The sequence below is a fragment of the Euwallacea similis genome, chromosome 3 (genome assembly GCF_039881205.1).
Source record: "Euwallacea similis isolate ESF13 chromosome 3, ESF131.1, whole genome shotgun sequence".
Taxonomy (NCBI): domain Eukaryota; kingdom Metazoa; phylum Arthropoda; class Insecta; order Coleoptera; family Curculionidae; genus Euwallacea; species Euwallacea similis.
The window spans coordinates 1,185,452-1,211,880 of NC_089611.1; the positions used below are offsets into that span (position 1 = coordinate 1,185,452).

A 26,429-nucleotide genomic window follows, 5' to 3' on the forward strand; every position below is an offset into this window, starting at 1 on the left:
TTTAGGATCAAATTGCCGAAAATATGTTTAAATTTCTTCAAGTTTGTTTAAATATTTTCCCATAAGTTTCAATAAGTGTTCTGTACACTCTTGCCAGGTTTTCGGAAAACACCTTACTCAACAATACAGATGCTTCGAATACAATTCTACGAGCCCTTAATATTTATTTGTTCAAGACGGAAAAGTGGCACATTTCCTGCCGTCGACCCTTTCATGCATGAAGGAAGCTAAAGCAATAAATTTGCATTTTTACCGAGTAAATCGCATCATCTACTCTCCAATCGACGCGAATAGATCCTTAAGGTCATCTCTTCCACTACTGCTGCATTTAATCCAATTTAACCTCTCCTCGTCTAGATGAACGTTTTATGAAAATGCGAAACTACTTAAAAATTTTAATTTAGTGCAATAAATTCCATAAAACAAAGGACAGGCTAAAGGAATGGCATCCTGGCTGGCACCGGGATGCGCATATAAATCGGCGGCAAAATTCCCCCTGGATCTGTGACAAAAGGCGATATGTGATGCCAGTAAATCCAGACCGCACGGAGTCCGGATTAAAGTTTTAACATATTGATACGGGCGTGCGTCCAAAAAGTTAATTGGAGATAAATCGGGATCGCGTTGAAGTTATGTAAAGTGGGGTAAACTGGAAGTTTGGGGGGAATGCCTGGGAGAAAAATTTTGGGGATTTATAACGTGTTTTTTTCTAAGAATTATTGATTTTCTTCTTGAGAACCTTGTTTATATTATATATTTCTACAGTTAGTTTGTGTATATTGATGTCGATCGAAACTCATTATCAAACCAGGCTTAATTGTTTGTTTTAAGGAAAAATTTCAGGAACTTCTAAGAGACATTTTAGGAATTAGTTGATCATTTGGTTTTTCAGTGTATTTCGAGAAATCCTTCTAAATCTGGATTTCTATCACACATTTCAGGCTTAAACTCCAGAATTCAAGAATTCTACATCAACGCGATAACTTCAATCACTTTCTGAATTGCCCTTCAATTTTGCTCATTAATGCCACTGCAATTACAAATTGTGTCATATCCCCTTATTTTCATCAAGCACAGAATTTATAGAGTCCCTTCGACAATAGAATTATTTCAAAATTTCAAAATGTTTTCTTAGTGTTTATTGAAAATCAGAATCTTGGAGATTTCTTGAACTATTACTCCTAAGCATTAGCTTGTTCTAGTTGTGAATAATATTCTCTCCATTAAGACATTTTTCAATGTCCTTGTTAAAGTTCAGCATTTTGATTTGCCAAACTAGAGGTTTGGTCAGCTTCAAGTAGATTCTTGATAACAAAACTGATTGAAATCGTGTGAGCGCTCTTTATTAGGAGGCGCCATCTGTCGCATTTTTATGTATTGATGGAGTGAAATATATAGTAGCTCTCGCTACTAGAAGGTGCCATGAAAGTCAAGTACAAGCACACAAATGGTCTATTCTAAATAGTCAATTACCCTGTGTAAACTTATAACTAATTCGTATTATTCAGGCCACTTTTATAATGTCTAATTTACCTTAATTTCTATAAATGCATTCTAGACGTAGGAGTTATTGTTACGATGGAACTGCACACTATTCTGAATTAAAACTGATAATATCATTCGCCCTTTACTAGGAGCTCGGACGAACACCCTTATTCATCATTCCTTAGCGATTGATTCGAGGATTTGTTTTCATTTCTGTGAGTTTGTGTTCTGTTAGCTTTCTCTGAGAATAGTCTACAATTCCGTCGCACCAACAACCCCCACTTGTGTGTAAGGGGTTATTCCCAAGCAAAATAAAAGGAAAAATTAATTTCTGCTGTTACTTTGTTGATTCTCAGAGTATAAAAGTGGCTTATTGACCCAAACCCAATGTACACAATATCCTAAAATACGACTTGTTTTCCTCATTATTTGGAATCACTGTGCTGCTCTGTAAATTCTCTGTATGTACTAAATGTATGCTTCATTGTTTCCAGCACCAAGCCGCCGCTCAAGCTCTGGTGAGTGAGAATTAAAGCTTCCTTTTTTTCTCAGTTCTCACCCCCTCTTTCTTTATACTCTTCGCTTCCCGTTGCATGTTCTACCAACCCAAAAATTGGCTAATTTGTGACGTAGCAAGAGAGCCTATTTTCGGAGCTGTAAAGGTTTAAAATCCATTTAGATTAATTTGTTTTTAACGTGACTTTGGCTATTTGTCGTGGAGTCATGGGGAACGTGTAGGTAGTTATTTAAAGAGTTTTATTAAGCTTTGTTTCCAGGGATAAGTATTCGGGAGGATTAATGGAATTTGCAATGAGATACGAAAATGTAAAAAAGTATCTTTTAAAAGGAATAATCTCGACGAAATGGTGAATGTACTATTTTGGAAAGTTGTCAATGTCAATAAAGAGTGATTTATTAAATTTTTTATTGGAACTGCAACTAAATCACTGATTTTTTTACGTAAAAATATTGATAATAAGTGAAATATAATGTGTCAAATTTTAAAGTAATTTCTCAAGAACGAGTGTAAAAATGTTAATATTTTTGCATAATGAATATGTGGCTGATTTATGGGCCTGCCAGTAATTATAGGGTACCACGAGTAAATATTGTGTTATAATATATTAAAAAAGTATATATATTTTTCTATTTAACTTTTAATTTGAATTTTTGATTGTTTGCATGATATACGCATGAGTTGTGGCATGATGGCAATTTTCAGAATGTTATCAATAGCTCTTTATCTCTACCAATAAGGAAATGCATAGTTTTATATCACATGTGGGATTTTTGTCCAATATGAAAGGAGTTGCATAAAATAATATTTTATAACAAGTTTCGTACATGAGTTTTAGCATACAACGATCCTTTTTTGGTGCACGCTCTGATATAAAGATAGAAAGCATAATATATGCGTCGGCTGTATCCACGCAGAGAAAGAGAGAGAGTGAGAGACAGAGAAAGAGAGATACAGAGAAAGAGAGAGAGAGGGAGGAGAGAGAGAGGAGAGAGAGAGAGAGAGAAACACAATAGAATAAATTTGGGGTTGGCTTTCAGTGTTTTTGGCTAATCCTTATTAAGAGTTTTTAAAAGATAATTTAGGGATATTTTATAATAAAATAGAGTTAGCACTTCTGTTCTTTATGTAAAATTTAGAAATTTTGTAGATTATTTTTGAGATTCGAAAAATTTTCACATTCAAATTCTTAATTTATAGCTGAATGCATTTGAATACTTAGAAAAATCGATTCTATTTTTTTTGCATTTTAATACTTCTTTTATTAAAAGAAATTTTCAGAAGGGTTTATTTATCGAAATCTAGCGCATCGCAATTTTTAACTTGCCGTGCAGCTTGCCCCGAAAGTCCATAATTAAGCTTGCCTTGATGTGAATGGGACATAGAGTAAAAAGACACAGGTTAAGCAAAGACATGAAAGTGGAAAACGTAAAATTCGATTAAAATGGAGAAGTATAACATTATTAGCTTGAAGAAAACAGTTTGAAAAGAATATCTGTTTGCCAAAGCACATGTTCAACTAATAGGAATCCATACCAATAACTTTACAAAGAACTCTCGAAGGACCAAAATGTTGTAATAAAACATCGGGCAAATAGGTTTTTTTACCTTCGAGAGGGAGAAAATTCTTGTTAATAATAGAATGAAAATGATTTATATTATCCAGCGATTCTCGAATCCTTCCCTTGACACTAAATCTCCTAAGTTTTGCCAAAAGCGCCTGATAACACGCACAATTTTAAAACAAAAGATATGAAATCACACACATTAGACATCTCTCTAAAGCAGAAAGCAACAGTAATTAATTATCGCTTTGCGCGAATGTTTATTCATTAATAACAAGAAGAACGTGTTGATAATACTTCTCTGCGTTAGCAGGAAATTGAGTGAATTTGGCAAAAAGGGTTCCAAGGATGCGCAGTCACTTCGAAGCTATTAGGGAAGCAAATATTCCTGCAACATTTTCCACAATCAAAACTTCGGTTTTTATAGAGATTTTAAAGCTTCCTGCTGCCGCATTTTAGTTCAAAGTTCAAGGCACATGCATGGCATAAATTTGCGTGTATTGCACTTGTGCGAAGGCACTACATGTTTGCAAATAAACCCACTTCTCTTTGATTGTTGTTCCAAAAGATTAAGCAGGCAGATACGTTTATGAAGTAAACTTCTCGTACAAAGCTGCTAATATGCATAAATTACTTTAAATTTCAAATGGCAAGAATAGGAATATCGACGTTGCTCGATTTTTTCTTTAAACTGGTCTTAATCTAGATAAACGCAAAAGGGTCCAGACAAAAGCCATTTCCACTTGAAAATACCACAGCAATTAATCAGGGCAATCTGGTATCATGCAGCTCGACTATCGCTCGTACATCACTGAAACCACGATACAAAAATAGGACTGGCAAGGTAAATAAAAGCCCACGTGCCTTTAAATTAAAAAGGAGGTCAGCCCTAGGTTCAAAGCCGACATTCACAAATGAAGCATACTTCAATGGGACATGCATAAAGCGATTGCTAGCAAAGCAAAATGAGGCTGAGACGTGGCTTTTGAATTTTACTAGCACCCATGATGATGGTTCTAAATTATTCACTGAAATCAGTCAGTGTTTTCAGATTTCTTCAAATTCCCTTCTCCGAATTTGCTATATTGAATTCTACGCCAAAATTTTAAAATTGCCATTCTACATCGCTACATACAAGGAATCAATAATACCTGCAGGATCAGCATCTCAGGACACCTTCACATCACGATGCACCCCATTATTGAACCCCCAATGAAGATCAAGGAATACCTTTTTTCACTCGCGTGAAGGGAATTTTTCAGTACCCATTTAAGTGTAGAATCTGGTACTTTTCTGCACTAGTGTGAAATTTGTTTTTCAGTCTGTATATTGTTTAGGAAATTGCAGTCGTTTCCACAACTATATTCTTACTATATCCTGGGCCGTAATTTGGCCATAAATTCTCCAAAGCAGCCAGATTACTTGTAAAGTTATTTACAAATGAAGCAACTTATCTGAAGCTAGTTACTTAATTTAAGGTATTGATTATCATTCTTAGAGTTTAACAGTGAAAAGTATCGTTCATTATACGCCCAAAATGTATTTTGACATACTTACGTGACTTTACTTTACACTGCGTTACAAAACTTCACGCGCGCCTGAGAAAATGCCACTTTACAGCCTCGCAATGAAGTAAACAATGGCAATGTTGCTGTCCCATGTATCAATATCTCAATTTGTATGAAGTTTCCTCTATTAGTTTATTCTGCAGATTATACTTTAACCCATCATTTCCTCTTGTCTCATGTGTCTATTTTTTATCTTTACCAGTATGGACTGGGTCGCACCCAATGACTTTGGTTGCAAGTTATTAACTTAAATGAATGAATATTTCTATTAATTCATGTTCTAGGACTTGTCATCTTGTGTAAATCATAGAAATTTATTTAATAAATATTTTTGATAAAAGTTGCAAAATTCACGCCCCAAATCACTCTAGATAAGAAAGCAATGTAGCTGCGATTTTAATTAATTTAAATATCGCCACACTGTTAGTGCAAATATTTTTTACAGAGATTTCCGGAATTTTTGGATTAAATTGTCTCAAAATGATATTACATTAATTATCTCTACGAGCTCCATAAGCCTGCATAAATGAAATTGTCGTACATAGTACAGTGCCTTTAATTTAGCGATTTTAAGAGTTTACTAAAAATTGCAGTTTGGAGCTTAAATAAGCTATCTAGGGTATATTTTAGGATCCAAATTAGTTGATTTAGACGAACAGCAGCTCCTCGGAAATTTGGAAATTTATCTTAAAACCAAGAATAGTTAAAAAAATTAAGGTAACTAACTTGACCTAGTTTAGATTTCACCATTCCATATTTAATTATCAATATCCAGAGAGTTTATGCACTAATTATAATCGGAGTTCACCTATTTGCTTGAGTTGGGGAACACTGTGATACCTAATCCATATGTTAGAAATTACCTATAAAATCTCTGGTTTCAAAATCTAAGAAAATGAAGTAATGAGAAAACTGACTTTTATGGAGACGTTGATATAAGAAAATTTGAGATGAGCATGACAAGAAGACTGATCCTGATTGCTAACATAAAAGCAAGAAGAAAATGAAAACTTTGTCAAGCTACTTATATATATTTTTATAAGATGCAATGAAATAGTATCACTTTTCACAATGTGACGAGAGAGGTGGAAACTTTTCATCAACGGAGCAGATTTTATCTTATTCCATAATTTCAGATTGATTTGGCCTGGTCAGCTTTTCATATACGTGTCCTGCGAAATAAATGTTTCCTTGCAATTTGAGACCCAGATACCCCGAAATACACCAGCCTTCATTAAGGCAGCAAAATTCAATACTTCAAACCTTGAAAGCGACCGGGAATGGTATAAAACCCGGTGTTATTACTTTTTGTTTCTAAAAATAACACCCTCTTTTCAGGATTTATATGAAATATTCCCCTCTACAAAACAACGACTATGAAGTTAATAATAGGTCTGGCCTGTACACACCTGTCCTAATCAAATCTATTCAATTCCTACATTTCAGCAACATTGCCATTATGATAAGCAACTCTATAATAACGCTCATCAACGCTTATAAATTATTCAAAAACTCGCATCCTTGAGGCGAATAAATAACAATAATAATCGATACCAAGTGCATTTGCAAAGATATCGGTCAAGGACTGTCGTAATAGATATCTACAAGTCGAGGTCTAGCAATGAACTTTCAGGATGCACATTATCGTCATCAAGTTTAAAATGGTCGACATGCAAAGGTTTCTGATTTTATTTATTGATGATTCTGGTAAATATTTGAGCCTATTATAGCGACAACTGAAAGACAGTCACGTTTTTAGGAAGGATCATAATTGTATCTATTTTCGATGTCAGTAATGCCAGAGGAAGAATTTGTCTTTTCTGGAGAGAGGAGAAATTTTCCATTTAGAGCGATTTAGCAGAAGAGTTCTAAATTTATTGAAAAATTTACAGTGCTCAGTGGCGTATCTAGGTTACAGTTTATAGACGTGGCTGATTTTGTTAGATTTTGGATCCTGCTGTTTATGTTCTTCTTGGTACTGAACTGATATTATTCAGACGTTTTCCAAATTTTTCCGGTTATAGACGACTGTCCGGAGTATGAAATTTACGATCCTTAGCGGCATATATACTTTCTAGAGGTTTCTAGGAATTATGAGAAAATTTCAACTTCGTCAAATTTCCCTCCTGTACGACTTTGCCAATTCCTGAATTAAATCACCAAAAGCAAGGATTATGAAAGAACCAATAAAGGGCAAAATTTCTTGAAAGTAACTAACGAAAATCACCTGCACCAATGACTCTTTCATTTGCAAGAGGACGTATTAGAAATCGCTTTCGTATACAAAGAGATGAGAGGCATGAATTTTCTAATATTTCTTATTTTAAAATTTATCCCAAATTTGCTGCCAGTAACCGGATTATTTCCTTGTGGCCTGCACTGGATCTGGACAAAATCTAACGTATTCATTCACTCGGGTCAAAGTCCAGCTCAGAGGGATTGAGGGTCAGAGTTTTCTGACTTTCCGGCTATTAAAACCTTTCAAAAAGGAGAAAAAATATCTTTTTAGTGACATACTACGTATTACACGCTCTGAGTTTGCCAGCTACTTCACTTTTCAGCAGAGTGGCAACAAAGTGACCTCTTAAGAGATTGGTGTAAGCTCTCCGAAGTAGGGTCGTATAACTTTAATCGTTAAGGCTTTCTAGTTTGCTAAGAAAGAAGGTAAACATCCAAATACAATTTGATTAAAACTTTTGAGCATTCAGAAGTTTCGCTTTAGCACGTAGTGAAACCCTAATACTTGGTTTAATAGGTGTTACACTGGAAGTGTGTTTGGCCGAAAAAAGCATGTGTTATGAAGGCATTAACGTCCCGAAGCCTGTTTAAGCAGATTATTTTAAAAAAAGCAAAACTCGGTGTTTCCCGAAATTCCCAAATCAGTTATTGCAAGCCCGAGAAAGGTTAAAGGTCAGGAACATTTAATATAATCCTTATCGATCCCCGAGTCATTGGGAAGCAAGAAATTCGGAGTTCAGAGTTTTGCCTGTTCAGTGCAATGAATATTCTGGAGCGTTTTAGTTAATTTTTGACAATGAATTTGATAATTTTTTAATTTGATTTTGTTTTTTTTTCAGTCCGCTTCGGTCAGTGTCATAGTAGACAATGAGAAGGTCAGTGGAGTATTTAGTTTACTGTTGCCTCACCTTTGTTGTTGGTGTTTCTCCTACCTTCCTATACAATCTTCGTCACCTCAAAATGCCCTTTGTGCACTTTTTAGAAGCCATATCAGCAAATAAAGCTTTTAAGGTGACGAAGTCACTGAAAACTTCTATTGTAACTGAACTTTCTGGGTGTACTTAGTATATTACCAGTCCTTTTAGTTGATGGACGATTAGAAGGGCTTTTGCACAGAAACACTTAAAACTTAGAAATTTAGTGTAAATATGAAATTTATTGAACACTAGATTAGTGTTGGATTTAGTGTATAGATAGATATCTTCAATTTGCCAGTAACTATTATTGATTATAGTATAGGGGACCAATAAAATAGGGTTTTGCGTTATAACTAGATTCTCTTGTTTCTTAATCGAAATTTTATTAGAAGAAAGCCTTTCGTCTAGCCTTTCCAAATGTCTGATTAAAAAAGACATTTAACTCACTTGAGTTCACTCCGGTCAAAGTTTGAAATAGAAAAAAGTTTTCACTCGGATCTCGTCATTCAGGGGAATGCTAGTGGCTCTATAATTTGACCTGTACTAAGGTAGTTGATGAAAACGCAAGTAATCTCTGAAACAGTATCGAAACTAACCTGAACTAACTTGATATCATTCGAGTTCAATTTGATTTTCAGCTTAATCTCGAAATGAATTATCATTAGGTGGTAAAAGTGCTCATAGCTGAATAGTTTCCCTCGTAACAAAGAGCTCTGTCCGAAATATGGATTTGACAATGATTTGGTGGCAAAAACTAACGTTAACTTTCCTGAATTCTTGAAACAAACTTTTAAATGGAGCTCTTTATTCAGGTCAATTTATGTAGCTGAATCTCAACAAGGAGTTTCTTGAAATATAAATTAACTTTAACTTGGTGTCAAAAGTGAGGTCAATTTACTCGAACTCGCTTGAGTTTATTTCAGTTCAGTCCATTTTAGTTCAAATTACCCATGAATGATAATCGGTGAATCAGTGAATGGATGCCCTTAGAATCGTGTGCTTGAATTTGAAGTCAACAAAGCTCTATGCTCTTGAAAACTGAGTTCATGTTAGAGCGATTGATTTTTTAGGGCAGTAAGTGAATTTGCATCACTCCTATTCAAAATGAAGCGTGTTTAATAACTTAAACTAACGTGAACTTCAAATCAAGTTCCAATCCAAATTGAGACTACAAGCATCTCTAAAGTTATGTATACGTTAGTGCATTTTAAATTTAATATTGAAATGATAGTGAAGCGCACCTGTAGCTGAGTGATTTTTTTAATAAGCGGCTTTGGTGATGTTTCATTTCTCCGACCATCCTAAACTGATTGAAACTTACATCAGATCTTTTGAAATTCGAGTTTTCATATCATTGCAGAGAAGTGAGGGAGTATGTGTAGCTGAGTGTTATTTTTTAATTAGATAGAAATTTTGTTCAAACTTCATTTGAGGATAACTCAAACTAACCTGAAATAACGACAATTGCTTTGAACTTTAGCAGAAACTAGAAAAGGACTTTTGAGTTTTCATTTAATTTCAGAGGAGTTTGTGTAGTTGAGTGACGCTATGTTGAATTGGCTCGATTTAACTAGGACATCCGGAGGGAAACTCAAATAAACTGAAAACTGACCTGATAGATGAACTTCATTTGGTTAAGCTGAGTCTAGGAAAGTACTAAACCTTTTGCTTTGTTCGAGAACAATGAGGATTTTTCTCTAGACCGAGAATGACTGCGAGTATAACTGAGCATTTTACATGAATATAATAAACTAAATTCAAATTTTAATTGTCTTGGCCACATGGATAACTTAAACCAACCACACAACAATTATAGTTATCGGTCAGTGATAGATAAGTGCATGTAGTTGAGTGGTTATTCTTAATTTGACTTGAAATAACCAAAATCTATGTAAGCTCATTTGATCCTGTATTTGGACCTGAATAGGACTTTAAAACACTCTATTTATCCCTGAGGGGACAGAAGCAACTAAGACCTATACAAAAAAGGGCTTTTTGAAAATTTTTGCTTTATTCAAAAGGTTTGAATATTTTCTTCAAGATCTTTAGCATAGCTGAGTTACATATTTTTTAAATAAATTGTTTTTTCAAATATGATTAATTCTATAACTTCTCCATGTGCAAAAAGCATCGAAACGAACTCCACATAATCCCCTAAGTCGCTGACTGTTATTACCACTGAAAGATAAAACTTTCTGTCTGTTGTTCCACTTAAGTTCATTTAATCCCATTCAACAACCCCTAAGCAATTGTTACCTTTTTATTGTTTTAACGCGTAATTTAAGCCGAAGCTGAATTATTCAGTTTCGAGACGGGAGAGTAAAAGAAAACACCTTTTAACTTTCTAAATAATCGATGAAGAAAACACTGAGAGCAGACGTAATTACGCTTGGTGTTTCATGAGTTTGTATTCAATTACTGGATAATCAGTTTCCGACCTAGTGATGATGGATACTGAATAAAACATTAGAAAGAGTGAAAGATAGATTTTGGAGTTTTAAATTGGTTTTACTGTTTATTTACAATAATTTGTTGATACCATATTTTAATATACATCGATGCATCCACGTTCAAATCAGCTTTGTTGCCCAATGAAATGCCACTCCTGTACGCTACTGCCTCTTGCCTGGTCTTAATTGGAGATTTCACTCTTTATTTACAACTCATTAGTAGAAGATTTCTATGGATATTTACAAAAGGTTCCTTTCTTTTTCCGTTTTTATCGTCTTATGAATTGACACTCCACTACGCCATTGTTTTTTAACCAATCAACTTATAAATTTGATTGTTTTGGCTACACGTTGATGATTATTTAGTCTCAAATTCATAGATGTAAAATTTTTATTTAGACTTTACAGTTTCTCGAAATTTCAACCCCTTTTAACCATTTTCGAACGTATTCTACAGTGAACCGGAAGATGCAGTTTCATTTTTTGTTTATTAGAACCAATTACGTTCGAAAATAAATCTATGAAGAAGTCTTATTAAAACTAATAATAATTTATCCTAAAAATATACTAATTTCGGATATTGCACTTGCATATAGATCGATGAGGGCAAGGAGTTTTTTAACATGACGTACTGTTCGTTCTCCATTTCCTTCAGGTTTCAATAATAAATCAGTTTCATGAGACGTTAATCGTTTGAATCTAGTGGCTGTATATAGTTAACATTAAAACAACTAAAACAATAATAGAGTAATCAATGGTACGTCATGTAAAATAAATTCGAATGGTCCAAAAAGCCGTTGCAGAGCAATTATTTTAGAATTGCATTGTTCCAATCTGGTTTATTCGATTTGTCCTGTAAATTGCTGTTTATTAAAAGCACTAAAAGGCGATTAATGTTTTCAATGAAACAGTGATTTTCATTCAATATTATGAAGTATCAACTTCAAAAGAACTGGTGATATGCATGGGTCTCTTGTGAATGTTAGAGTTTGTAGGAATACGTAGAGATTTATTGAAACGAAGGTAGAACCAATAGGCAAGTAAACAAATAATCCTCTGAATTTGCCTAATTTTTAATTGAAAAAGTGCAAATTTAAGGGTTTAGGGATAATTACTGTGGCAGTTGCATCGATTAAACCTTCCAGCTAACTTAGCAGGAAGGTAATTTAACTGCTGTTAGAAGTTTAGCCAGCAGTGTTCTCCAGTAAAACTAATTATACTTAGACATGCACAGACCCGCTGGCTGAACTTTGACTGGCTTAACTTTTTCCCTGAAAGACTTTAAACGATAGTGGTGGTGTCTTTGAATGGCGGCTTTTTGGGGTTCACGAAGGGGCCGCTCACGCCATAGGCAGATTTGCCCATTTGCGTTATGGTGATAGATTTTTTCGGAAATATGCAAATATGCATATATTCATTTCTAATGATCGTTATGGAAAAACTGGTAATGGACAAATATCCAAAATAATCGAAAAATTTTGCTAGCCCAATTGCGTACGTCTTTGGTTTTGATTCAACTGATTTGGCAATTTCCCTGGACTTAATAAGCACCTATTACATCTATATTTTTAAATAATAATCAATCTCGGAACAGAATCTTTTTAAACATACGGAATTTTGAAAATTTCTACTTTTATAAACTTATACAAGATTTATCTGTGATGTGTTGGTAACCCTATTTGACGGGTCTCTAATTTCGAAGTAAGTTTAATTAGCAGAAAATCAATGTCGTAACAGATTCTTTCGAACCGTTTATTGTATTTTTGGTTTATTTCCTCATTTTCACAGAATCGAATTTTAAGATCATAAAATATTCGTTAAGTACATACTCTTACACAAAAATATTAAATAGGTCAAATATGCACATTCCTAGTATAAGATTTTGATATAATAAATGTAAACAAAGTGAAGAATTTGCTCTAATTACTGCAAAATAAAACACGTGTCTTTATTTTGTTTTTTTTCTCTCTTTTACACATTAACATTAAAATGAAAGATATTTCAAGGAGGAAATAGCGAATGTAATCAATGTAGAGAAATTGACAACTCTAAGTATTTGAAATGAATCCAATGTTCCAAGTATTGAATCAAATCAATTTAACCGAATCTCCATTTCCGAATCTCGCCCTTTACTGTTCCTTCTTCAAAGGAATTTGCCTCGAGTTTCATATATATCAAAACGAACATTCCTAGTTCGAAATTTGGAATCTAATAAACATAAACAAAACAAACGATATTCTCTATTTGAACTGGAAATTTAATTGAGACTCCATTTTGTCCTCAACTTCCATGACGCCTCGTTTTCGGTAAAAGTCGGTCGTGTCAGACGATCCCCTTAAAGCAGTTTCGACTTCGTCGTAAGGAATCACGGTCGTTCGTCCATAATCGAGTGACGTAAGAGCAGGCACAGGTTTATTCTTCTCCTGCGAATAATTTACAGCAAATTGAGGACTTCACACTCGGAAAAACACCTAAAGAGGGGAGCGAAAACCCTTTTCGATCGTTTACTCTTATATTTAGAAGTAAAAAAAATCATTTATCAACTGAAATTAAAGATGGCGCTAGACGGCATTTGACAAGATAGGGTTGACATATGACAAATTCACAAATATCTGTCAAACTAACACGGGGATCATTTTGAAGCTTAAAATACATTTTTATTTTATTTCCAGTTTTTTGTGTCAAAAAAAGGAAATAGGATTCTTAAAATAGAGTCCAATATGTGCTGATGCTGGCCATATATCACAATATATGAACAGGCGATTTACTGCTAAGAAGAGGTGCTTTGGCCGGAAATGTGGCATTTTGGACCGAGTCCAGTACATGCAATTACGCGAGAAGGTTCTTCACCGCATTCAATGGCCGTGATAAAACGGTTTCTTTCGTTACTTTCAAATTTCCAGAACTATGGAGAGATTTTAGCTTTAGTAACTATCCCTCTTGTCCTTGTATTTTGATATAGTATAAAATAAGATTCTTCAAGAAAAGGGAAAGTTGGTTGATTTAAGTAATCTCTCTTTAAAGATCACTGTTGCGGTTGTTTTTAGTCATTTTGGGTTATGACTAGTTTCTTCGGTTGGTTTAGATTTCTCAGTGCCCCCATCGGTACCGGAATATCTTAGTGAAAGATGCAGCAGGAATTAAGTACAAATGAACTTAAAGAAATGGCGATAGCCTTCTGATCGCCGGTAAGTACCTCCAGCGACTTCCGGAAATTCCGATATACCATGGTATTTTCGGCGTCGTAATATATATGTTTTGTAACGATGACAAATTACAAAATCGGGAATAAATCTGTAAAAATTTCAGAAAAGTCGCGGTTTGGAGTTATTGAATTTTGAATGCAATAAGAGTTTGCCATCGGGTAAAAAATACACAGGGTGTCAAAAGTACGAGATTCGCAATTTTTTCATAAATCTTCTCCTACTTCCTTAAAAAATTAAAAAGTCTGAGCTAATTCAAGCAAGTTCAACTATCCACTAAACAGCAAAGATGTCCTTCTACGTTGCTTCGGATTGCTTAAAACTTCTGATTAATTTTCTTGAAGTTCCTCAAATATCAATGGAAATTCTCTTTTCTTTTCATTAGATTATTCATACCTCAGATATTCATAATTTGATCCTGGAAATAATACGGATTGCTCTATATTTGAAAAATGTTTTCCCAGAGAGAGTTTCTTCTTTCTTCTACACCCTGAGCTATCTAAAAATTCCAAAATTATTCAAGATTCTGAAATACTCTGGAATACTTCTGGATATTTCAATTCAATTCATTTCAATTCAATTCCTTCTCCTCTTATACAGAGGCAAAGGAAAATTCTCTGGGGGACTCAATGGAATTCTGCATTGATTAAAACATTTTTTAACTTTTAAATGTGGATGAAAACTGATTTGTGGAATTCAGAATGAAAATACGTGAAGATGAATTGTTCTTCTAGATAATGACTAATCAATGTGATATTTGTATAGAGAATTATCTTTTTTGAAAGGATCCTCGTATGCTACTGTGTTTTTGCATATTGAGCTACAAAATTTATGTCACACCTGAGGGGTTGTTCATACTGAAATTCATTAGCGTAGAATGGGTAGATTTTTTAAAATTCATTTTACTTGAAATCCCAATAGAGCTTCTACTACGTGACCTCATATTCACCTACGTTACTGCTTCTTGGTATCTTAAATTAGCAATTTCAGTAATTATATATCGTATTTAGGGAATCGCTCTAACTGAAATTCATAGACACAAGTTCCACTTTTATCCGCCTGAATTTTCCAAAATTGTTGTTACTCGAGGGGGATTTCCCGTACGCTACTGTGTCTCGATATATCAATTAACTCAGGAGTTGCCCGAGTGGAAATTCTGTGCCGTAGTATGACAATTCTGGTATAGTTTGCCAAAGGCAAAAACTTCTGGCTTTTGTGCCATTATTTCTATACTTTCGTGTGGTCATTGTCTTACATTTCCCCCCTCCATTCTTGTCTTCCCGCCTTGGCAGTATATATTTTTTATTGCTTCGCTTGTTCGAAAATTTTTCTGCGGATTAACTTGTTACATTTTTCACTAAACACACAAGCCAGAAAAACACTCAACAACGACAGACAGAAACCATTACGACGTCTGAACATTTTTTAATCCGCCTCGAGCAAATATCGCTTTGTCTCACTTTGCTTCAGCACGAAATAAAAACTTTGAGCCAGCCAGACATTGCCGAAGTTGCCTCGAATGTGGTTTCGAGGGCGAAACAAAGTAGTCTTTGCTGTGTGTAGCAGGTTGTAAATGGCTTTGCTTTTGGGGCCATCGCACACAGTGGCGTAAAGACAGATTTTCTTTTCCAATTCGGCATTAGAAAAATCTTTTTCATCGTCGCCTTTATTCGCTTCAGCGAGAATGATAATGTTGTATGAAAGCTGTTAGAACATTCAGTGGCACGTCCAAATGTCGCATGGGAGGACGTAATTGAAATAACTTGTAACTAGCAGAACCTTCTCAACAGGCACAATTATCATTTGTGCCTGCTGGAAACGTTCTGCAGCTTACATAAATCAATCTAAAACTATACGATAAAGTTGTATTGACGTATCAATGAAAAGGCATACTTGGCCCTTAGGAAATAAGCCCCTCTGAACAGATTTCGAGCACATATATTGCCTATAACATGACGTGTAATTTTGAATCGCTGCGGGGTTCAAAAGGACTGACAGCACTCTATCTAAGCGTTTCAGAGCTCTCGTTAGAGTCAATCACTTATTTGTTATGGATAAATATTTACTTAAATTTTGTGTTAAAATCAAATTATATGTATTTTTGGCGCGGTATTTTCGAGTTGGCTGCACACAATACCCGTTACAATTAATGATCCCGAAGCAGAGGCACAAAGCCATTTTTCGACAATGAAATATAGACCTTCGTTTTGTCCGACTTTGTGACTGCAGCGGGAATGATTCATTAATATATTATTCAAGAGCGATGCAAATTCAATGGCTGTTTTATGTAACATGAATAGGCTTTGTGCAAATAAAGAGATTGAACCGCAAGGTTACACCGAGACGGATATTTAATCAGGGAAGTGGTACTTTTTTTTAGAAATATCGGTGAGGGTATGTTGAAAAGGATACCCTCACCTGGAAAAGGCGACTCAGTCTGGCCAGTTTGAAAACGGCAAAAGTTGGAAATAACCCTGAACTGCTTGCTAGACGTAAGAGCGCCTATAATTGGAGCAGCCGCGGGTGTAAAAAGTGGAAAAAATGTCAGTTGAGACATGGAAAGCGCCTAATATCTCGACAGACGCCATCCCTCATTATTAACTAGACAAGAATCCGGCGGACAGGTGAGGAAACATGGAAACAACACCCTTCACCCTAATTATTCCAAAAGTTGACTCAACGACGTCCCTGGTAGAAATTGAAGGTTAAACTACAAAAACTGCCACTATTAACTTTTCCAAAAATAAAATTTAATTAGACAATTCATCAATACATAAAGGGTCATGGACGTTCTTTTCACCCTGGTTGCTTCAAAACCTAAGCACATTCCGTAAGTATTTTTTATTCGAAACGGACGCACGTGCACCGACAGACCAAAAAGTGTCAGTCACGATATTAAAAACTCCTAATAGTTTGACAGTTCCCAAAGTTAATAATTAGTTTGGCAAGTCCCTACTACATGCACAAAAAGACATGAATGTTCCCTTCACACTAGTTGTGCCGAAAACTAACTCCCCTACGTTCTTAGCTCAAATGAAATTGAAACTACGAAAACTTACCCCAAAAACTGAGCACTTAAAATAAGCGCTTTTCGTTTGAAATGAAGGCCTGGAACCTACCTGGAACGACTGGCAGAGAAGTCCAGATATTGTGACTAGATTATGACTTTAATACTTTGACAAACTTTATGATTAATTAGGTAAGTCCTCACTAGATGGATAAGGAGACATGGATGTTACTTTCACTCTAATTACTCCGGAAACTGGCTCAACTATGTTCTTAGTTGCAATTTTGCATCTAAACTTCTGAGTTACTCCTTATAATATTATTGACTTATCAAAATATAAAGACTGTTTTCGGGATTGTGCAGATGAAAAAAAAATGCAGTTAACAAAGACACTTTTAGAGCTGCCCTATATTCTTTATTTCACTTGCGCCACTGCTCATACTGACAGCTGAGATTCTGATAGCTCGACTTACATCACCGTATTCCAAATGTCATATAGTGAGAGTTCTTAGTGCTCTAATTACCCCAAATAGACTTACTAAGAGTTTCAAAAAGTTTTTCAAACTATATGAAAGATTAGCTTTAAAATTATTTGAAACTCATTACTCTAGCTAGTCTCCATTGTGGCAGCAGATTCTTTGATATGATGCAGCCTTTTTCGATGGCGCCATAGATTTAGGGCCTTTTAAAACATTCCCATTGGAGCCGTTATAGTTCCGTTTGCTCTAATTACTCCCGAATTGCCTTAAATTGAACATTCCATAGTGCTTGCAGAAAACACTCAAGCAGCTCAGAAATTCCCCCTTTCCGCGTTGGGCTGACCTAAATTTAACGGCTGCCGGAGAAGCATTTTTCATACGGAACATCCATTTTTCTTGCCGCCCCAATTCATCTCACCCTCTAATCACCCCCCGCAAAGTATAATATTCCCATCAAAACCTTCCGAAGGGGAATCAATTACGCAAGCACTTATTTACAAATCCATAAAACCGTTCCCAGATTATCGTTCCAGATATTTAAGTCCTCTCTTGACGTAGATAATGGCGTTTTTATTGTTAATCAATGCCACTAAAATCGCTGAGAAAATAATCTCCGTGAGCTGCGACCGATTAAATTTTAGCATTAACCTTTCGGCATTTGAACGAACTATGCAAATGACTTTAAAGTTTCAACATTAATCATTTTTGTGTTGGTTTAGGCCCAGGCATTTTAGCTTAAGGGTTAATTTGTCTCGAAGTTGAGGAAGGCCTGAGGTTTTACCGGATTAAAAAACTCCCGGCCTAAATTAGTCTATAGAATATTGACTGAAAGACAAAACCTTAGTGCCGTGCTGATTAACTTCCAAGCAAAAATTGTCGATTTTTATTCTTGTTACATACAATTAACATTTTCTCTCTGAGCTACTAACTTTCTGGAACTAAGAACATCTTCAAAGTACCCCAAAAACGAATTTACTATCGTAACAAATGCGTTCGAGCTGTGTAGACCGAATCGATAGCATGAAACACAGGCTGCTCCCTGATTTTTGCCCGAACTTTTCACGCCGCAATCAGGCCGACATTGTCCTTGTCTCTTTCATCTTTTAAGGGCGCATTTAGCCCTAAACTCTTCACCCCTCACGTGACATAATAATGTGAATGATGTCGCTTATAAATCCTAGCTTAGATGATTTATTTAGGAGGCCCTCCTATGAGAGATGATGATTATGGCCTCTCTTGACGTATATATATTCTAATTTTTATTGAGATTGAGGATGAGACGGTGAGGGTTGCTGGATGATTTTGGAGGAGTTCACCGATTTTCTATTTCAAACGATGCTGCATAAATTGTATCAGAGTGCTCTCTTACCAACCTGATGCAGTTTCTATTTCCACGAAATCGTATAAAAGCTCATTCATTTTTGATCGTCGGAATAAGGAAACAATTAAAACTGGAAATAGCTGAAGAAATAACCTTCCTCTGTTCCCGCATTTTCGTTATATTCCCGTCTGCAAAGAACAGCAATCTTGTTCTAAAAACTAATACAGAACGGAAACTGAAATAATTTTCTTGTAAGTAGTTTATTTTTGAAAATTTATAGACCCCAAACAGATATTTCCGATCACTCTCCCATGGAAAATGTCAATTTCCATGTTTCCTACGACCCCATCCAAATGGGCTACAACTCCATTAATTTTTGATTTCCGGATAAGGCATCAACTAAAGCTGAGCTCAGCTGGGGAGATAAAGTTTCTTTTGTGCCCGGATTTCGCTTGTAATGTTAGAAATTCTGGATATTATAGTTTCAACAAAAAGATTTCTTTGCCAAAGCACACATTATGTTTCTTTAAATCTTGTTATTATAAACTTAATTTTTCAAGCTATTGTTTCCCCCTGAGGACGACCTTGTTTAATTAAAATTATTGCCTTTGAAGTTTCTGCTTGAATTATTTGTATCAGAGACCTGTTTCATTATTCACAGAATTTAGAGCATTATTGAGAGGGAATTTCCTGGAAATTTACTTCAACTTCTGACTTTTTTTCATTCGTCTCTCATAATAAAGCATTGGCGTAGCTATCGTTATTAATGATGAATCTAACAGGTTCAGATTGCCTTAACATAAACAGCTCACATATCCTCTTAAATCAAACAAGCGACGTGTTCTATTACAGTCTATCTACCTAGGAAAATCCTAAATCATGCAATGTTTGCAAATTCGATTCGAGTCGAGGAAGGAATATCCTTGAATATTTTAAGCACAACTAGGCCCAAGTTTAAAACCTTTTGAATATTAAAACTTCGGTTCACTTAAATTGGCTTATGCACTGACTGACAAACATTACAAGTATCATCGTCTTTTTAAATAGCTTTATATAATAATGGCAATTCGCTCTCTTTTAGCACGGAACTGTGGCGACATCTAGCGAGACCAGCGTGGGTACGCAGCCGGGAGGCAGCGTGACGTCACGAACGGCCTCAGAGACGCTGCAAGTGCCGCCCTCTACTTCCGGCCACCACACCGGAGCGAAGTTCCGACACGGCCTCCTCCAGCTCATGATCCACACCATTGATCCCCTTCACGATGGTCAGTATGCAGGTAGCTCTAATATTTTTCTCTCTATGAGTGTGGTAAAGTTGGATTCGTAGAAGTGGTTTATGTGGTGCTCTATGTTAGATGTGAAGACACTGAAATATTTAGCTTCTTGCCCTTGATGAAAAGTCGAAGGGAGATATAGGATATGCGTTACTGCAGACCCAGTAGAATCACGTGTGTGAGTAATGGCTTGTGAGGATGAATTCTCGACAGGTTGTAAACTCAAAAATCTTGAGGTGGTAGTTCAACGTTCCGGGGAAACTCATCATAAAACAGCGCTCCCATGGTGGTACTTGAAACCTTTTTAGTATTAAACATTCAAGGCCGAGTGGCTAATAGTTCGCCTACAACAATCGGGTCTCGAATATTCCAGGCCTTTCTAGAACAATTGAGCCAACCATCAAGCTCCAATTGAATGAAAAAAATTTCTGTTGTCTATACTTTCAAAGTATATGCAACCTGATTGACCCCATGATCGTCTTTTGTGATTTTCGTGTCCAACACGAATAAATGGTGTCGTTGCTCTCCATCACATTGAGAGTCAAAAATTTCCACACCTGAGAATTATAACTACCTATGAGGGCATTGCAAAACGTAAACAAGAAATGAGAACATCATCACCTCAAATGGCTTTATGCGACGAAAAATGTAATTGAGTAACCTTTTGCCCACTAAAAGTCACACCAGTTCCCTCGTTTTTTCCCTGTTTTATCCATAATGATGATTTTGTATACAGGGTGGTTCGATAAGTACTTTTTCTGAAACACAAGTTTGTGCTTAGTTTAGGTTAGTTAGACAGTTAACTGCAGCTTAAATAGTTAGAATTACTCTAAATTTGGCTATCAGTTAATTTAATTTAATTTATGTGAAGCTCTAATATTTCAAAATTTTACATATTAGCTAATTAATTCATTAGTTTAGTATCTGTTAGTACCGGCTGGCTCGATTTAAAATTATTCAGTTTTAAGTTAAAACTGAAATTTCATTAGTTCAGGGTAATTAATGAATTAATTGATTACTGCCAGTTACAAGTTATCACATGTTTGGTAGCTAATTTAATTACCGATTTTTAATGCACTGTTAAACAGTTACCTTAAGGGCGATGCCCTAACTGTTTGGTGTTTAAGCTTAAGCTGCTTGGCGTTTTGGCCTAAAGTCTTTTTTAAATTGTTTTAAGGGATTTGTATCTATTGACCTTAAAGATCAATAAATATAAGGCAATTTTTCTTGAAAAGTATATTCCATGGAATCAACAAAGAGACTAATAATGTACTTTTTTCCGTTCCCGCAATGGAAACTCTCTTCCTAGTAATGGTATCTTTATCTTGATTTTTCGTACTGATGTTAACTGACTTTCTTGCATCTTTTAGGGCCAGATTATGATTTTCTAGGTAATTTTAGCAGGAACTCGACATGCCACAGAAAAATTAACTTTCAATTTCTGTGTTAAATATAAGATCATTTCCGAGGATTTTATCTGTCCTAGTTTCATAATTTCTGTCGAAGTTATCTATTTGGCACAGTTGATAATTTGGTCCTAAGTAGAAGATATTTAGTCCTATATTGCATCTTGTTTTAGACCATTTTGGTAGTTATACCCTCTTCAGTTTGTATTTTGCGCATGCTCAATTAAGATTTTCATAGTTACTGGTACTGCATCTTTTTAATAGTCAAACGTAGCTTGTGCAATTAATAATTATATGAACGCAGCTGGGAACTCTAGAAGAAACCTTTCTGTGCAAAATCCTTTTGAATCGCACCGAAAAACGATACGTCGAGAATTTATGTATCACAGAACACCGTATCGAACAACAAAACACAATAGCGTTTCATCAAAAGCAAAGGAATAAAATCCTCATAAGTACGGAAAATAAATTACGATTATGTTACGAAAATCTGTCCAGACATGCAACAAAGAAGTGGTGCAAACAGGAGCGCGTGTCGATTCTTTGATGTTGCGGTGAAATACCGGCAATCGAGGGGACTCCTTGATGTTACGATGTTGCCACATGGTGACACACTGTTAAACAGTGCCGTCCGTGCTTGTTACGGGACGGTGTTGGGAGGCGGTGCCCTGTTACGTGGGTGTACGCGTCTGGAGAAAAACCATCTGTGGCCCACCTAATTAATTGATTGATGGATACCTTTTCTTCCTTTGGGCCTAGTGCACCATTAGGCGCTCCTCGACTCGGCAGGTACTTATCGACGACCGGTCCGCACGCTCGTAGCACATGGTCCACTAGCAATGGTTTCCTGCGAGAGCCAGCCGTGCCAAATCGGCACTGGCGTCGGATTTGTCCTATATTTTTCGCGTTTCCAGTAAGTGCCACACGCATGTGAATGGCACCAGCACTGCCAAGTGGCGGATGATTGTCCGCTTCTCTTCCCAATTTCGGACGAGTGTAACCGGTGGGTTTATACCACGTAACTTACTCAGTTTATTAACATTTTCGGGAAACTGATGATCGGTTTCGATTTGCGGAGGAGGAAGCGGTTTGATAGGATGGGACCGAAAGCACTGTTCAGTGAAACGATCTTATCTACTCTAATTTTTCTATTAAAGGTCAAGGAAGACTGTGAAGGTCTGGTAAAGCCCTGTTCGGATGTTTTGATCCCTTTGGCGAATCTTGCAATCTCCCCTTGTCAGAGGTTCCGGGACGGTGGCATTTGCAGATTGCGATGGAGACGACCTGTTAGAGCCTGTGCCGGCAGAATTCCATAATATCAACAGCAAGTACAGAAAAAGTTCTACCAGCTTCATCTGCCGCATCTTTAATGTCGCATCTCGAATAGATCTTCGTGCGAGTTGGTGATGCGGGCAGGTGACACGGCAGATGGCGTTGATAGAACTTTCTCCTGCAGGCCCAACATACTTGCCCTTGAAATTACTGAATTTTTTTTTTAGAAATGATAGAGACAAAGGTATGAAGGGTGTAAACGTATTTAGAATTTAATCGGGTAATTAAATACACGATGCCAAACTTGAAAAAAAAGTTTTGGTACTTAAAGCTTAACCAGACTTCCTGAAAACACAGAGTTCCTGATAACGTATTCCGCGGTTGTACCAAGGCAAGAGACGTACTATTTCTAAAAATTTATTTTTGCTTGTTTATCATTAGTTTTTAGCAGTTATCAGAACACAAAACTCTCACTCAATCTCATTCATCTCATTGCGCAATGTGCGAGGCAATTAGATGCGATGACGTCTTGATAGAACTTGAAGGAATTTTTGGGGGTTCGAGTTCTGTTCGAGCTTTCAAAATCGACCTGGATGATCCCAAATTTGTTCCTTAAATTCGACATTCGTCAGTGTCGTATCGTCGAATGAAAAACTAAAATTTAAACTCACTCGTAGCCATCTATCCATTCAAAGTTATCAATCAAGCTCCATTGCAGGTATCCAAAGACGTTTATGCCATCTAAATAAATAGCTCTTAGGATACTGCATAAGTGACCCTAAAAGAAGTTGATTAAAAAAATTATTTCATCTGGCATAACTAACTCGGGCAAATACATACTTCAACGTATGTTATCCTCTTAGAATCGTCGAGATCGCCTACTTCATTATCGTCAGCCCACCCATTCTCCGTAATCAACATGGGTGGATTGTCGTAGTTTTTAGCCAACCAATTGAGCATTTCTCTTATCCCGCTAGGAACATCGTACAACCACGTAGCTGAGGGTGAGTTGGGGTGACCTGGTATGAAACTAGAGTTGATCCCTCTATCGATGCCATAACTGACCAGAGAGGTTTCTATTGCTTCCAAATTCTCTATGGGAAAGGCGTAGTATGTGGTGTAACTGATAAAAGTAATGCCTTGATTTACAAGCAAAGCAGGATGTAGAATTATTTCATACTAATTTACGCCCAAGAAATCGTAAGTCCCTTTGATTAGCTCGACTTCCTCTTCAGTGAATTCTGGCAATCTTGAGGTGTTGAATCCTTGAGCTATGCTTAAATTCCCTATACGGTCTATGAGGAGTTGAGGCCAGTTCCCTTTGAATATTGGATGTGCGAAAAGGCCTAACTGAAAATAAAGTTGGCCCATTTACGGCCAAATTGCTGATAAGTTTGTTTCCACCTTTAGTGAAGAGTTAGATGATCCTCTTACCCCAAACTGTGCTGCGGCCTCAACAGCGTCAATATCGTCTTGGTTGGTGCTATTCAAGGCCTGGTACCAGTAATTAACCAAGACAATTCCAACTTTACCTAAAACTCTTCAATTTGACGCATTAATGTTTCGAATACATATACAATTAAGATTACCATTTTGAGTCGGCTTAAAACGCTCATTATAAGTCCTCCAAGATTTGGCGTGAGCCAGCAGTTGCGTATAAGCACAGATGTAGGTAAAAGTCCCAGATTGTGCTAAACCAGGTGCGTAGGTTCCAGCACCATAACCAAAATAGCACTGCGTTAGTGGTTCGTTCACTGTTACCCAATAATTCACGTATTCGCCAAAGAGTGTGAAGCATAAAGTTGCGTAATCCATAAAGAAGTTTGACATTTCAGGATTGAGCCAGCCACCCATTTCGTGGAGGGGCAACGGGAGGTCCCAATGGTAAATGGTCACTAGTGGCTCAATGTTGTTCGCCTTTAGTTCCTGTGGTACAAAAGCAATTAAGAATTATTCCTTTGGTATAGTAAAATTTGAATATACTTTAAAAATATCTCATATGGGCTTATAAAGGATGGCCGACAGGAACCTGACGGTTTTAAAATGAGCCGTACACAGTTATTTTTTACAAAAAAATTTATTATAATTCTTAAAATTGTTTATTATTACATGCCATTTGATTACATGTGAAAAATTATGTTGAGTAAGTGGTGTCCCTACGCCTGAATACAGGTTTCCAATCTTCGCACGAAATCGTTTATATTATTATTGCCATATGATAAATACTTTCTTACGTCCCGAATTTCAAGAACCGAATTTGGAAAATGTTTTTTCCAACAGGATGGCGCCGCCCCATACACTGCTCGTGTGTCTATGCAATTGGTTCAAAGCATGTTCCCAGAAAGGTTGATTTCACGTTCCGGTGACATTCCATGGCCCCCAAGATCACCGGACTCAAGCGCATGTGACTATTTTTTTGTGGGGGATATTTGAAAGCACGTATTTACTCTCATCAACCCTGTACATTGCCAGAACTAAAGGAGGCCATTAGAAAAGAAGTAGTTTAAATCAATGCTGGAATGATGGCTCGGGTAATGGCCGATTTCGTGCGAAGATTGGAAACCTGTATTCAGGCGGAGGAACACCACCTACCCGACATAAGTTTTCACACGTGATCAAATGGCATGCAATAATAAACCATTTTATGAATTATAATTAAATTTTTTGTTAAAAATAACTATATACGACTCATTTCAACACCTCACGTTCCCGTCGGTCACCCTTTATATACATATATTAGTCAATTGTTCTTATATAGTACAGTTTGAAAACATTGAAATATACAGGGTCTTCACTTTGAACAAGTCCTTCTCCAAATGCATTTTTAAGTAGAATTTCGAGCCTTTAAAGGACGCAGAATTTCTCTTCCTCTTCACAACTGTAAACCCTTGAATTACCTATTATTGTTAATACAAAAACTTGCCAACCTGCAGAAGGCTCAAATAATAATCCACGCCCTCTTGGTTGACATTATTGACAGTCCCATCAGGCAGGATCCTAGACCAAGACAAAGACAACCTGTAAATTTGGGCCCCCATCTCAGAGAGCAGTTCCACATCTTCCTGGTATTTATTATAAGAATCGGCGGCCACGTCCCCATTGGTTCCATCTGAAATTTTTTCTGGATGAGTATGAGTGAACCAGTCCCATACATTCTCCCCTTTTCCGCTCAAATTCCAAGCCCCCTCTATTTGGTAAGCTGAAGTTGCACTACCCCAGAGGAAACCCTCCGGGAAGCATTTTTTGCAGTTCGCTGAGACCCTTAAAGTAAGTTCAAATAAATCCTAATGATATTACGTAGAATAATTACTACTCACCAAGCTACTAATATAGGCAAAATTACTAAGGATGTTTTCATTTTGATGCTAGTTATTATTGATGAGCTGTTGTTAGGTAACTCTAGAGTTAAATTAGTCAAAATAACAATGAATCAAACTATCGTTATTATAATTACCTTGTCTTGCACTGAGTAATGTTGCTAAGCCAACTAAATGTATCTAGCAATATGTTTAAGTGCTGTTTAAGATTAATAACCATCCATAAAGCAATTATGCCGAACCATAAAAATACTAACGATATACGAGTTTATTTTTAAATTCGCTCATTATAATATGCACGTATCGCTAAAGCCAATATTGGATTTGCCTTAAGGAACAAGAGAGAAAACTTATATAAGCTGTTTCTGATAATGTCACGATTGTGTTTGATGACGAGTTAGCTCAATTAA

At 36.2% G+C, this 26,429-nt stretch overlaps 2 protein-coding genes across 4 annotated transcripts in view; one reads left to right on the top strand and one right to left on the bottom strand.

Moving 5' to 3' along the window:
* LOC136419657 (sodium/potassium/calcium exchanger Nckx30C-like) overlaps positions 1-26,429 on the top strand; it is a 47,455-nt gene that overhangs the window by 3,826 nt on the left and 17,200 nt on the right. Inside the window, exons 2-4 of one of the 2 annotated variants that reach the window (XM_066406166.1) lie at positions 1,980-2,003; positions 8,213-8,248; positions 19,832-20,015. In XM_066406166.1, the coding sequence (XP_066262263.1) occupies positions 1,980-2,003; positions 8,213-8,248; positions 19,832-20,015 (244 nt within the window). Of the gene's footprint in view, positions 1-1,979; positions 2,004-8,212; positions 8,249-19,831; positions 20,028-26,429 lie in introns of both variants that reach the window. The other variant, XM_066406167.1, reaches the window with a different exon arrangement.
* Positions 23,100-26,229, bottom strand: LOC136419989 (myrosinase 1-like). Of its 2 annotated transcripts, XM_066406603.1 has the most exons (9): positions 26,157-26,229; positions 26,020-26,101; positions 25,630-25,963; positions 24,292-24,628; positions 24,137-24,234; positions 23,883-24,052; positions 23,543-23,825; positions 23,374-23,480; positions 23,100-23,313 (listed from the first exon to the last, which is right to left on the bottom strand). In XM_066406603.1, exons 2-9 carry the CDS (start codon positions 26,058-26,060, stop codon positions 23,187-23,189), a joined length of 1,497 nt encoding a protein of 498 aa, XP_066262700.1. In that variant the 5' UTR covers positions 26,061-26,101; positions 26,157-26,229; the 3' UTR covers positions 23,100-23,186. The 2 variants fall into 2 exon arrangements, with proteins under 2 accessions (XP_066262700.1, XP_066262699.1); XM_066406602.1 differs by lacking the exon at positions 26,157-26,229 and having other exon boundaries at positions 26,020-26,150.